We start from the raw sequence: 12,038 nt of genomic DNA on the forward strand, positions 1-12,038 counted from the left end.
GGGCGGGCAGCTCCGCGCCCGCGGTGGGGGCCTTGCAGGGGGCAGGAGCGCTCTCGGTGCAAGGTTAAATACTGGCGTAAGGGTTTTCAGGGCAGGATTGGTTACTGCTACGGGAAGGATCTTGTCGGAGTCTGCTTTAGGTGGGAGCCGGGAAAGCGATTCCCGTTGATGTGAGGTTTTTAGCGTGTTTGTGCCTAAGTCAGCACTGTGAGTTGTAGTGGGGGACAAGTCTCACCGCATTCGTCCGCAGCTTCCTCACAAGGCCAAGCTGCGGTTCTGACCTGCAGTAAAGTGCTCTGGCTGTGATGTGTCCAGCATCGTGCATGACCCAGTCTCACAGTGTTAAGTAGCAGTGTAAAGAAGGGAGTGTCCCTCACCGAAGGAAGATTAGGAAGAGATACACTATTTTTTAAACAACAGAAAACAGTGAGATGTATGAGAGAGTGAGCTTATGGAGGTCTTGGCCATAGGGCTGGGCACTGAAGTCAGACAGTAAAGTTAGGGTTCCTCTCCTTCCTCTTCTCCTTCTGTTGTCTCCTTGTCTGGCTTTTCATCCCATACACAGGGAGGATGGAAGGGTGCCCTGGAGCCTGTACAGTGCTCGTTTCTCTCCCCGTGTCCAAGGAGAGAGAGACATCAAACTGTGTACAAGGACACACTGAGGCATGAGGCACAAGTTGGGGAAACTCTGCTCTAGTTCTAGGTCTCCTTGAGTGTTTCTGTGCAGGCTTTTGGAGAGGCAGTTTGATACACGTGTGGATTGCAATGGTTTCGGGCTGGGTCAGCCTAGCTGGGTCCCTGAGTCAGTGTGCAGGGCAGGGCTGGGTAGTGCTTGGCAACAATACCAGGAGCAGAGCACAAAGTGCGTTTCCTTTCTCAGTTTATCTCTGCTGGAGTTGTGTACCTGGGACTGCACCTTGCCCCACGCTCTTGTGCTCTGTCTGCAGGGATAGGTCCTGGAGAGGTTGCTGTGTTTGGAGGTTGCGTTCTTAGCATGTAGCAGGGAAGATGTGCAGTTGTAAATTATCATAAAAAGCAAGCTGAATTAAAATTGCTTCAGGGGAGAACAAGGACATGTTCTTCTTTTGTTAGTGTAGCCATTTACGAAAACAGCTCTTGCCTTTTTCTCTGTGCCTTCACTGGTGCAGTCCAGATTTATCTGTAAGACAGGGAGCATTTAAAAATTGCACCTTCCACAAGTGGAAAGGCAAGGTTTCATTGAAGCAGTTCTGGGAAGTTAACTGATACGCCTTCTGGGCTGGTCCTGCAAGGGGAGAAAGTCCAACAGTCCTGAGTGGAAGAGTCGGTTTAAGTCAGAAGATAATGTACCTCTTGACAGTTATGTCTCACGTGACGTAGAAGGGAGACTGTGAGACTCCCTTTGCTACTGAGTTGTTAAAATGCAGAAATAGAGCAATGCTGATGGACAGACACTTGCGTTTTTTTGTAAGCAAATGTCTTCTGTGAGTTTAAAGTTATATTAAACTAACCCTGTTTTTCCTTTGTGTAGATGTGTCGCTTCACTCAAAGAAGTTCAGCTTTGTCATGTCCAAAAATATGTAATATATTTTGGCGGTAAGTTGGAGATTCATATTCTTGTGTAATGGGTAAAGACATAGTTATTGGGTGAACTCGGTAGTTACACCTGTGAGCCGATAACCTTGAAAATATGGTATTTTGCTCTGCGACATAGTTGGATAATTATGTGTAGACTGTTACTGTGGTGCTGAGTCTGAATCCAAGTCCTCTATCCTGGAGACGAATGGGCAAAGCAAGAATGCCCCTAGAAAGCCCATATGGTTCTCTTTGGAAAAGGAAACATAATAATAGGCATAAACTTAACTCCAGGGAACAAAAAAAAAAGTCAGGCCTAAGCCTAATGCATTTTAATGCATCCAGGTGGAGTTTTCACCCTTTACTGATAAACGTTCATAGCATCATTATGCTGTCTGGAAGTATTGATTTAATTTATAATTTATAATGTAGCTGGGTGTTAAAAAGAGAATTTTCAAATCCAAGTCAGGGATATTTTTCCAGGAGTGCACAGGAGAGGGAAGAAAGTAACGGAATAATTGTGTTACTGGAAGATGGAGGCTTCATCTCCAAATGTACGCTACACTATCAGGAGTGTATTCAAAAGGAATGCATTGCGAGTAATGCAGTTTGTGTCTCAGAAGACTTCTGTAATCTATTAAGGGTTGTGGGGGGTTACTGTTTGCCAAATGCTGCACTTTGCCAGCTCCTAAAAGTCTCTGATCATCAGTACATAACTGTGCTGTCCTTGCACCTTATTAGCTGGCTGAAAAGAGTGTTTTGATGCCTTCTGTTTAAATTTTAGCCATTTGGTTAAATTTTGTGTGAGGGGAGAAGAGGAAATGCTTCAAAATGTTTCTGTTTGGGGAATCAGATAAAGTTTGCTGTTAATAATGTTACTCTCTTGAAAAACACTGTCACCAGGTTTCATCATTCAAGTACATCCCACCTGTGCAGCTGCAGTAAGACAGTTAGTGATGAAAAATACCAAGATCCTTTTCAACTTGGTAGAAAAGACTTGAAGAATCTCTATGAAGATATCAAAAAGGTAAGGTATTTTGGTGGCTATTCTGCAATGTTGTGATGTTCTGATTTTACTAGCAGCCATCACTTTGGAGGATAGTTACTGAAAGAATATTCTTTATGTTTGTGAACAGCTGTCGGAAACTTAAACTGAAGGTAAAGAGAGCAGTTCTACATATCTTACAGAACCAGAATGCAGTTCGTCTTCTCCTGATTTACACTGCTGGAATACATAATTTACATTTCAGATTACTTATAGTAATTAAAAAAAAATACTTCAGCTTACATTGGGTGGAATGAATGCAGGCAGTAAACTTACACCTGTGTACTGTTTTGCTTACACTAAACAGATTTGCTTTGTGGCCTTTATGCTAATACGTCCTTTTCATTTTATAGGAATTACTTATATCTACAGCAGAACTGAAGGAAATGTGTGATTATTACTTTGATGGGAAAGGAAAGGCCTTTCGACCAATGATTGTGGTGCTAATGGCAAGGGCTTGCAACATTCACCATAATAATTCCAGGTAAGTCGGTCACTTTAAGATATATAGATGTATGTCACACTTGAAATTTATCATTCTTGTGCTCCTGAAAAATACGTCTGGTAACTTCATGAAAATAAAAAGCTCGTCAGTAAAACATGAATTTAAGTTCCATTGTGAAGCTGTATTTTTTGTAGTTAGTGCAAAAGGAACTACTGGGTTTATTACATGCTTCCATGTGTAAAATTGTGGACCATACTGCAGTTGTAACTGGTGATGGATTAATAATGTTGCCAAATTCTGATATTTGTGAAGTTTTTAGCCAATTTTAGCTTCTTACATAAATGTTTTATTAGAACTTGTAATATTACTTGAAACTGTGTACTTAATTAAAAGTATTTTTCACTTGTAACCACTCCTGTAGCTATTAAACTCTTGTCACAGGTAAGAACTTTGCTGCAAGAAGAGATTTTCATACTTTTTTGTAACTATGCTGAAAAGCCATTAAGCAGGTGGTATGATTATATTCAAAGCTGCAAGACATTCAAAACAGTCGGAGATTATTTTTTTCCCCTCTAGGAGTAAGTTTCTACACTTTTAGTGTAAGATTCTAAGCTTAAAGGTGGAGTAATTCTCAAGATCTTTAAGTTACTTGTCTTTTGAAAGCAGTTTTAACTGAGCAGAGCATCATGCTCGCCCTGTACTGTCACTCCTTACTCTGGCTGATTGCAGATGCTTCTCTCCACATGTTCCTATCAGTTATGTTTGCATTTTGAGGAAGTGTGTTGGCTGGAGTGTACTCTGTCTTCCAGCTACACTTCAGTCTTCCCTCGTATAGAATTTCAAATATGAAATCTTTGGTCCCTTGCCAGAAGTGTTTCTAGACTAATTCATCAGTCTGAAGGGATTTCTCTCAGCTCTCACTGTTTTTTCCTTAGTGGTAGGTTAATGCCTTATTGAACTTGGTGCCTGCCTCAGAGCATGGCATATACTTTGCTGCTTGATATGACACCTCTCCAGTATAGAAATTTGAAGGAGAAAGCAAACTCTAGTTGGCAGTGTCCTGTCTCATGTGTGCCAATTCCTCATTTTAGGAAAACATTGTCCAGGACTGATGAACTTCACTCCAGCCTGATTCTGTTCTCCATTCAGTGCTGCAACTTGTCACTGTGTTAGAGGTAGCAAAAGGATTGATAGGTTGTGAAACTCCTCAGGGATGTCCTTTGTCACAGCACTGGTTGGCTCACTGTTTTCATGCGTGATCTTGACGTGAAGAACAGGAGTGTGATGATGGCACTTTTTGTTGAAAAGGTCATTGCTGCTGACTGGCCATCCATGGTGGAATGAAAGGAAGCACAGTAAAACTAAAATTTCTGCTTGAGCTTGGAGGCTCGTTGAATGTTCCATTAGAGCATAACCCCAAAGTGATTTGCAGCCACTTTCTCTAGGAAAAACCTTAAAGTAATCCCAATGTGCATCAACCATAGTATATCCAGTTCAGCTACAGGAGTGCTGATACCCTTGCATAGTGCTTTGTGAAATGAGCATGTCTGAGCCTTGTGTTCAAAAAAAGGTAAGTCCAGCTGGCTTTAGGGATGGACTGCAAAGATGATCAGGGAGAATGAGGGACTTGTGGTCTACAAATTTATCAGGAACAGGGCAGAAAGAGCTATTTAAGACAAAGGACAACGTTGCTAAGAGGGTGGAAACTTAGGAGGATTTTTTTAACAACTCGGACAGTGAGTTTTTGGAGCATCCTTCTAGTCAGAATAATGGGAGCAATAGTTTTATCTCATTCTGTCTTGTAGCATGAGAAGCTTATGAACGAAATATGTGACATATTGAGAAGGCTGGAATTGATGTCATGTAGTGCAGGAGGTGAGCAGTGAATCAAAGAGAAGAAGTAGTTGTAGAAAGAACTGAATTTGCCTTCATATGCTCAAAGCGAATTTGCTGTCTTTGACATACACATATGCTCATGGTCGTATTCTTGTGCATGCATTATGCCGTCTTGAAACCATCAGGACCGGTTTTGAGACCTGCCCTACGCCAGTGGGAAAGTGTGATCTGAGTTCAGGTGCCACATGTGCCTGAGGCAAGTGTTTGCTTCGCAGTGGTCAACCCTCAGCGTAAGCACTCTGAATTATAGATGCCTCTGTCATTTGGCAGCTTTTGTACATCTGCTGCAGTTTTTGGCCAGGCTGTGTTTGATGCTTAAAAGCCTCCTCGTTAAGCTGAATGTTCCTTCCTCTCAGGACAGACTGAGTCACTGTCTTTGTCGTGTTGTTTTTAGAATGAAATTCTGAGTAGGGAGGACAGAAATGCTTCAGCAAAGGAAGAGAATGAAATCCCAGGGTGTTTGCCTTCCTCTTCTTTGCCTCATGGCATTTTTCCTAAGCCTATGATTGTAATTAAAATTCATGTATGTTTATACAAGTCTTCAGTGTACTGCTTTTTGGTTCCTGCATGATGACCAACATCTCTTAAGGGTTGTGTAGATATACTTTCAGTTCACACTGACACTGGTTTAATTATTCTTGCTTCTTAAAGCAACTTTGCTTTTAGATGAGAAATTGTTCTCCCAGCTCTCTACTGTTTGTGAGGAATCTTTTATCAGTGATCTGGATGAGGCGACTGAGTGCTCCCTCAGCAAGTTTGCAGATGACACTAAGTTGGGAGGGAGTGTTGATCTGCCTGAGGGTAGGAAGGCTCTGCAGAGGGACCTGGATAGGCTGAATCAATGGGCTGAGGCCAACTGTATGAGCTTCAACAAGGCCAAGTGCCGGGTCCTGCACTTAGAGCGCAATAACCCCATGCAGCGCTACAGGCTTGGGGATGAGTGGCTGGAAAGCTGCCATGCAGAAAAGGACCTGGGGGTGTTGGTGGACAGCAGGATGACCATGAGCCAGCAATGTGCCCAGGTGACCAAGAACGTCAATGACATCCTGGGGTGTTTCAGAAATAGTGTGGCCAGCAGGGCTAGAGAAGTGACTGTCCCACCGTACTCAGCACTGCTGAGGCTGCACCTTGAGTACTGTGTTCAGTTTTGGGCACTGCAGTATAAGACATTGAGGTGCTGGAGAGGGTCCAAAGAAGGGCAACAAGCCAGTGAATGGTCCTGAGAACAAGTCTTATGAGGAGTGGCTGAGGGAGCAGGGATTGTTTAGTTTGGAGAAGAGGAGACTTTCACCTTATCGCTCTCCACAACTACCTGAAAGGAGGTTGTAGAGAGGTGGGTGTGGGTCTCTTCTCAGAAGTTACGACCAATAGGACAAGAGGAAATGGCCTCAAGTTACACCAGGGGAGGTGTAGGTTGGACATTAGGAGAAACTTCTACGCTGAAAGGGTTACCCAAGACTGGAATGGGCTGCCCAGGGAATTGGTGGAATCACCATCCTTGGATGTATTTAAAAGCCATCTAGATAAACTGCTCAGGGACATGGTTTAGAAGTAGGCATGGTAGAGTTAGATAACGGTTGGACTCAATGATCTTAAAGGTCTTTTCCAACCACAACAACTCTATGATTCTGTGAAAGTTGTATATGTAGAGAAGGAAACATTGTGTATTTGTAACTCTGCTACTCTGCTATAGACCTGAGGAATGACTTGCTTTCTGTTCTGCTTCTCCCAACATTTTTTAAGATGTTTTTCCTCTTTCAACTTGTCACTTTCCTTAGAGCATTTTGTCGTTCAACTTTTCCTCAGTTAATAATGATTCTTCTCCCAGACCTGTTTTTCTTTGTTGAAGCTTTGGTTCCCATATATGTAATCAAAGATACTGGCCAGAACGTCTGTTGACTTTTGGGCTTGGCCAATATCCTGTGCTGTTCATCCCTCGCATTTTTTTTTATTCTGCCTCTGGGGTTTATGTAGCTGATGTTGAGTTTCTGCTTCATCTTGCTGCTATTCTCATCTGTCATATAACTTACTGGACCCAGCATGCTTTTGCCTGTTCTTTTGTTTGTTGGGTTTTGTTTTGTTTTTGTTTTTTTTCCTTTTTCATTTGTGCAGTACTAGTAGAAAAGGTAATAGTCTTCCTTGTTTGGCTGTTTAAATAACAGGGCACAACTGTGTAAGGCTATAGGTCCTGATCTTATGAGGCAGTCCACAGAGACCTCCTTGTCTTCACGGAGCCCCACCAGAATAGCTGAGACTTGTCAAGTGAATGGAAGGGAACACCCAGATAGCTCTGCTTACAGGTTAGGTGACATGGTCATTTATATTTCAGTTTGAGGAAGGCTGGGTATTTAGAATGCCCTCAGCAGCTCAGCTCTTTCCAGAGTGAAGTTACTTTGTTGTAATCATAACAAAGAGAATGACAGCTGCATAAAGAATCTGAACTTTTATCAAAAGTTAAGTGTCTGCAGCATTCAAATCGTTCTGTGCTGGTATGTTGGTAGATCTGAGTGTCAGCAGTCCAACCCTGAGTCTTTAGGTCCCTTGGGCAATGGCTTTTTGCTTAATGATAGCAACTTAGCTTTGTGCGAGAGTGAGAATTGTTGTGAAGAGTTTAAGCTGAGGTTATGCAAACCCTCGATTTCACACATCCTCTGGCTTTTCTGCACATACTTGTGTGCAGAATTTCACAGAATTATCACTTACCCTGACTGGACCTGAAGTGTCTGTTTAGGGTGTATTCTCCAGAGGTGCTTGCAAATAGGAGTTTTTATTTCTATTTCTGCAACCAAAATGAGAGCCAAACAAGTAAGAGAAGGTCAAAGACATACAGACATCTCGACAGAGAAAATAGCGAGCACAAAAGATTTAGGGGGGGAAAGGGAAATAAATCCATCAGGATAGTGCGAGAAATACTTAAATACAGTGACCTGGCTAAACTCATAGAATATTTCCTGAAGATATGAGGACATGCCAGCAACCTTAGTCCTCTTTTCTTTCACTCCTCCAAGCCATGGTTGTCAGATGCCTGACCTGTCTGATGGTTTTCAGCTCTTCCGCAGTTCGCTCCCATGTTAACACACCCAGTCTCTATGCTTCCCCTCGTTTGCAGTGCCCTTCAGGTCTCAGGCTGTGTTTCTGAAATATTCACTTCATTCAGCCACTGGGACTTAACAGCAAAAATGTACTTTGAGGAGCGTGGTCATAACACAGAAATCTTGCAAGTCCTTTTGCACAATTCCTGTCTTTAAACTGCAATTTTTACTTATGGGCAAACACATTTGAAAGCTCTTTGTTGCAGGCTGTAAAAGCAGTTTTCTGTTGTTTTGGGTTCTTTTTTTTGGAGGGGGATGGAATTTGAAAGGAGAGTTGTGTTTGTTTTGTTTTGTTTTGTTTTCTTTCAGCCTGTGAGATCAGCCTTGGTCTTATTCGTTGTACGTGAGACAAGTTCTGTGATGGAAAACACCTCAGGGTGCTGTAGGTCTGTAAATGCTTATCACAGAATCAAGCAGGGAGTCCTACTGAAAAACAGAACATGATCAAGGTCTTAAAAATTAATATAATGCATGTGTAAAAAGATAAACTTAGAGTTCTATTATAAAATTGTGTAAATTTATATAATCCTGGGGTACCTTTACTTTGAGAATGACCTAAAAATGGCATCTTTCCACTTACTGGAGTTGTGTGGGACCCAGGTATCTTTTGACTTCAGTTACCACTACTCTTTGCTTTTGTTTTGCAGGCGAAGCTGAATGAGAAATGGCAGGGAATGAGAAGGATCCTGTTTCTTGTGTTTTCCTAAAATAGGCATGCATTGATTCAGAATTACTTTCACAAGATGTTTGTAGGAAACTATTGCATTTTTTTTTTGTTGCCAATGATGGAAAGAAATTTGCTCGAGACCTTGCAGAAATAGTAGTTTAAAAAAACCCCTTTGGGGTAAATTATAGCATTTGATACAACGTTCTGGGAACCAGACACATGATCCATGAGCATTCCTATGCCATTTTTAGTCATTGTCAGAGATGAAGTACACCACGATGCAGAACTTTTCAAAACCTGCTTTTGAAATGTCTGTCTTTGTGCTGTCTTCAAACTACTGAAAGATTTTGGTGTGTCGGTGAGTGTTGCCATTTACTGCTACTTCCCAGCAGGAAGTCCACTCTGCTGACATAATTAATGAAAAAGGGAGTCCCCAAAAGGAGACCAGTGCATGAAAGAGGCTGGCGACCTTTACAGTTTTTTGAAGGTAAGTTCTCCTACTTAGTAACAATAGTTGATTTTGGAAAACTACTTACACTGAACTAGCATTTGACTAAATTACTAGTCCACAGTAAAACTTGCCTTCAAACAACCGCGAAGGTTTCCAGCTCTTATTTTCTGTTGTATAAAAGCCACATTTTCACAGCCTGTGAGCTGCTATTGTTGAGGATGTAGAACTCCCACTGACAGCAATGCAGAGTTCTGCCTAGAGGTAGGTGTCAGAACGCAGTGTTATGTCAGCAGACTGCAAGATGTTCTTTCCTTTTGTCATTAATCACTAGATTTTAATAGACATAGGCAGTGCAAGAAGATTTTAAATTCCCTTCAGCTGAGCTGAAATGATCATCTTCTATTTCTCTCAGTTCTTTTTCTGTTCTGCTGGAAAATAGTGTGGTTTGCTCTGTTATCTGTGTATCAGAAGTAAGGTATCTGTATATCAGATGCACTGTTTTCTTTTGTTGTTATTAGTTTGGGGTATTTTTTTAACATACACGTGGACTTGTTACAACTATAAGGCAGTACTGACTGGCATAGCCATTTCTGGGACCCATGATGAAAACAGAAAGAGAAAGAGACAGGTACTAGAACAAGGCAGTCGTAGTTGGATACTAGGGTAGATGGTCCTTTGTTTGAGCTTGATTGACTCTTTTATGTTCATTTTGCCAACTTTGTTCCCTAGATAATTGCTTCTATATTCTTCCATTACCTTCTTTTTACCTAGTTTAAAAAAAATAGAGTAGGTGTGAACTACTGAGAATTGAATCATCAGTGTTAGATCTTGGCAAAGGCTGAATTTCAGTAAGGGTTAGGTAGTTAGTGTTTCCAGTCCTAAAGTGGTTGCAGTATAATTCCAGTTAATTCCTCAGGTTTTTGAGGAACCTTTGAAGGCCTTAAGGTAATCAGATAACACAAAGGATATCGAGTTGTATCTTTCCAAAGTACAATACAGATTTCTGTGCCCGCTCATCTCTCCCACTGGCTGTTAGTGGAGTTACTCAGCTTTGGAGAGGCTGCGGTGCTGTGTCTTACAGGTAGAGCAGCACAGAGATAAGGAAAACTTAAAACTCCTCCACAAAGGTATCTGGCAATCTTTTCTCTGCTGTTTTCAAGATTTCCATCTCCTTGAAACCAAACATCCTTGGTGCTGTGCTATTTATTGCAGTCTGGATTTAGAGGGATTAGAGTCAAGAACACAGGAGTTTTGCAGTACCGTTAATGCAGCAAGGCAGAAACAGGCCTAATAAGGATGGAGATATCCTGTTGCACTTACTGTACTAATGTTATCTTACTTTCTTCTGTCTTCCTAATTTCAGGTTTGAAAGATGGGGTTCAGAGCATGGAAAAGCTGCAGCAGCTCTTTTCAGAGAAACATTTTTTGTTTGGTTTCAGTGTATTGCAGCACATGGAATTGATGTAATTATCTGACAGTTCTTGTTTTTTATTTTAGGGAGGTACAAGCAAGCCAGCGCTCTGTGGCCATAATTGCTGAGATGATCCACACAGCCAGCCTAGTTCATGATGATGTTATTGACGATGCAAATTCTCGCAGAGGAAAAATGACAGTCAATCAGATCTGGGGAGAGAGGAAGGTGAGTTTGCTGCTACGTGTGAGACTTGCCTTTGAGTTTCAGCAGAGCACAGATACCTAGGATTTTTGTCACGTTACCATCCCTAGACATAGTCTTGGGATGTGCCACAAAAAGTATGAAGAGGTGTGCACAGATTGTGGGTAAGACAAATGTGTGTTTCTCTTCTGAACTTCTGGAAGCATTAGATGATACGTGATTGTAGTGTCATTCTTTCTGACTTTACGTTCCCTATGCCATTCTCTGCAGTGCTGTTGGAATACTTTGAACTTGTTCCTCATCCAGAGCACTGTGTGTTACTTTCATTCAGTAGTTTTCAGTCAGCATTTTTTTTAATTTATTTTTGAGAGGTGTTTCTTCATAGAGCATTAAAAGTGAAAGTCTTAATCAGAAAATGCGAGGAAAGAAGTACACTGCTGATGTGTCAGAATGTACTATGCCAGTTCAGAGCTAATATGGCGTAACAGTCACAACAGAATGGTCAAATAGAGAAGCAACGTTCAGAAAAATCAAATACACATTCAGATACTGCTTATGCAGAAAAATAGAAACAGCATTGTAAGACAGGGATTCAAAAATGGTTCATATTTTAGTATTTAGTTATCTTCTGTTTTCCTTCTGTTACAATGAGATATGTGTGCTTTATGTTGGAAAACAATGTGATGCGACTAGACCCGCCAATAGAGGAAATGTTATTGTCTGTACTAACACTTACAGGAAGACACTTAAAAGATCTTTTTTTTAATTATTCTTAGGCTGTTCTAGCTGGTGACTTTATCCTCTCAGCTGCTTCAGTAGCTTTAGCACGAATTGGAAACACTACTATCATCTCTGTTCTAACTCAGGTGATTGAAGATCTGGTGCGTGGTAAGGTCTTTTTCTAATTTTATCTTCAGATTTGCTTGCCTAAGCAGTAAACCCACAAATAAAAACTCCCATCTGTGCTACTTTTTAGGTGAATTCCTCCAGTTGGGTTCCAAGGAAAATGAGAATGAGAGATTTGCTCACTACCTCGAGAAGACTTTTAAGAAGACTGCGAGTCTTATAGCAAACAGTTGTAAAGCAGTATGTACGTCTGTCTCTTCTAAAGTTAACATACCATGCCATAAGCTTCACAGCTACACCCCTAGTTATTGCTGTTTTCTCTGGAGACCCTCCAAAGTAAACCCTTTCAGTGGTGTTCTGCCAGGATGTGAATGTTTGAGATTGTGCATTTTATCACAGTTACACAGAATCACAGAACGTTAGGGAT

General features: G+C 41.4%; 1 protein-coding gene across 1 annotated transcript; it reads left to right on the top strand.

Annotated features, from left to right (window-relative positions):
• Positions 1–1,510: 1,510 nt before the first annotated feature.
• Positions 1,511–11,875, top strand: LOC104533693 (decaprenyl-diphosphate synthase subunit 1-like; the record flags this gene model as incomplete). Its single annotated transcript, XM_010188477.1, has 6 exons — positions 1,511–1,575; positions 2,458–2,581; positions 2,953–3,083; positions 10,648–10,789; positions 11,542–11,653; positions 11,742–11,875. Coding segments are annotated over exons 1-6 (708 nt in total), but the record flags the coding sequence as incomplete, so codon positions are not given.
• Positions 11,876–12,038: the final 163 nt, after the last annotated feature.

Source organism: Mesitornis unicolor, unplaced genomic scaffold (assembly GCF_000695765.1).
Source record: "Mesitornis unicolor isolate BGI_N332 unplaced genomic scaffold, ASM69576v1 scaffold39087, whole genome shotgun sequence".
NCBI classification, from domain to species: domain Eukaryota; kingdom Metazoa; phylum Chordata; class Aves; order Mesitornithiformes; family Mesitornithidae; genus Mesitornis; species Mesitornis unicolor.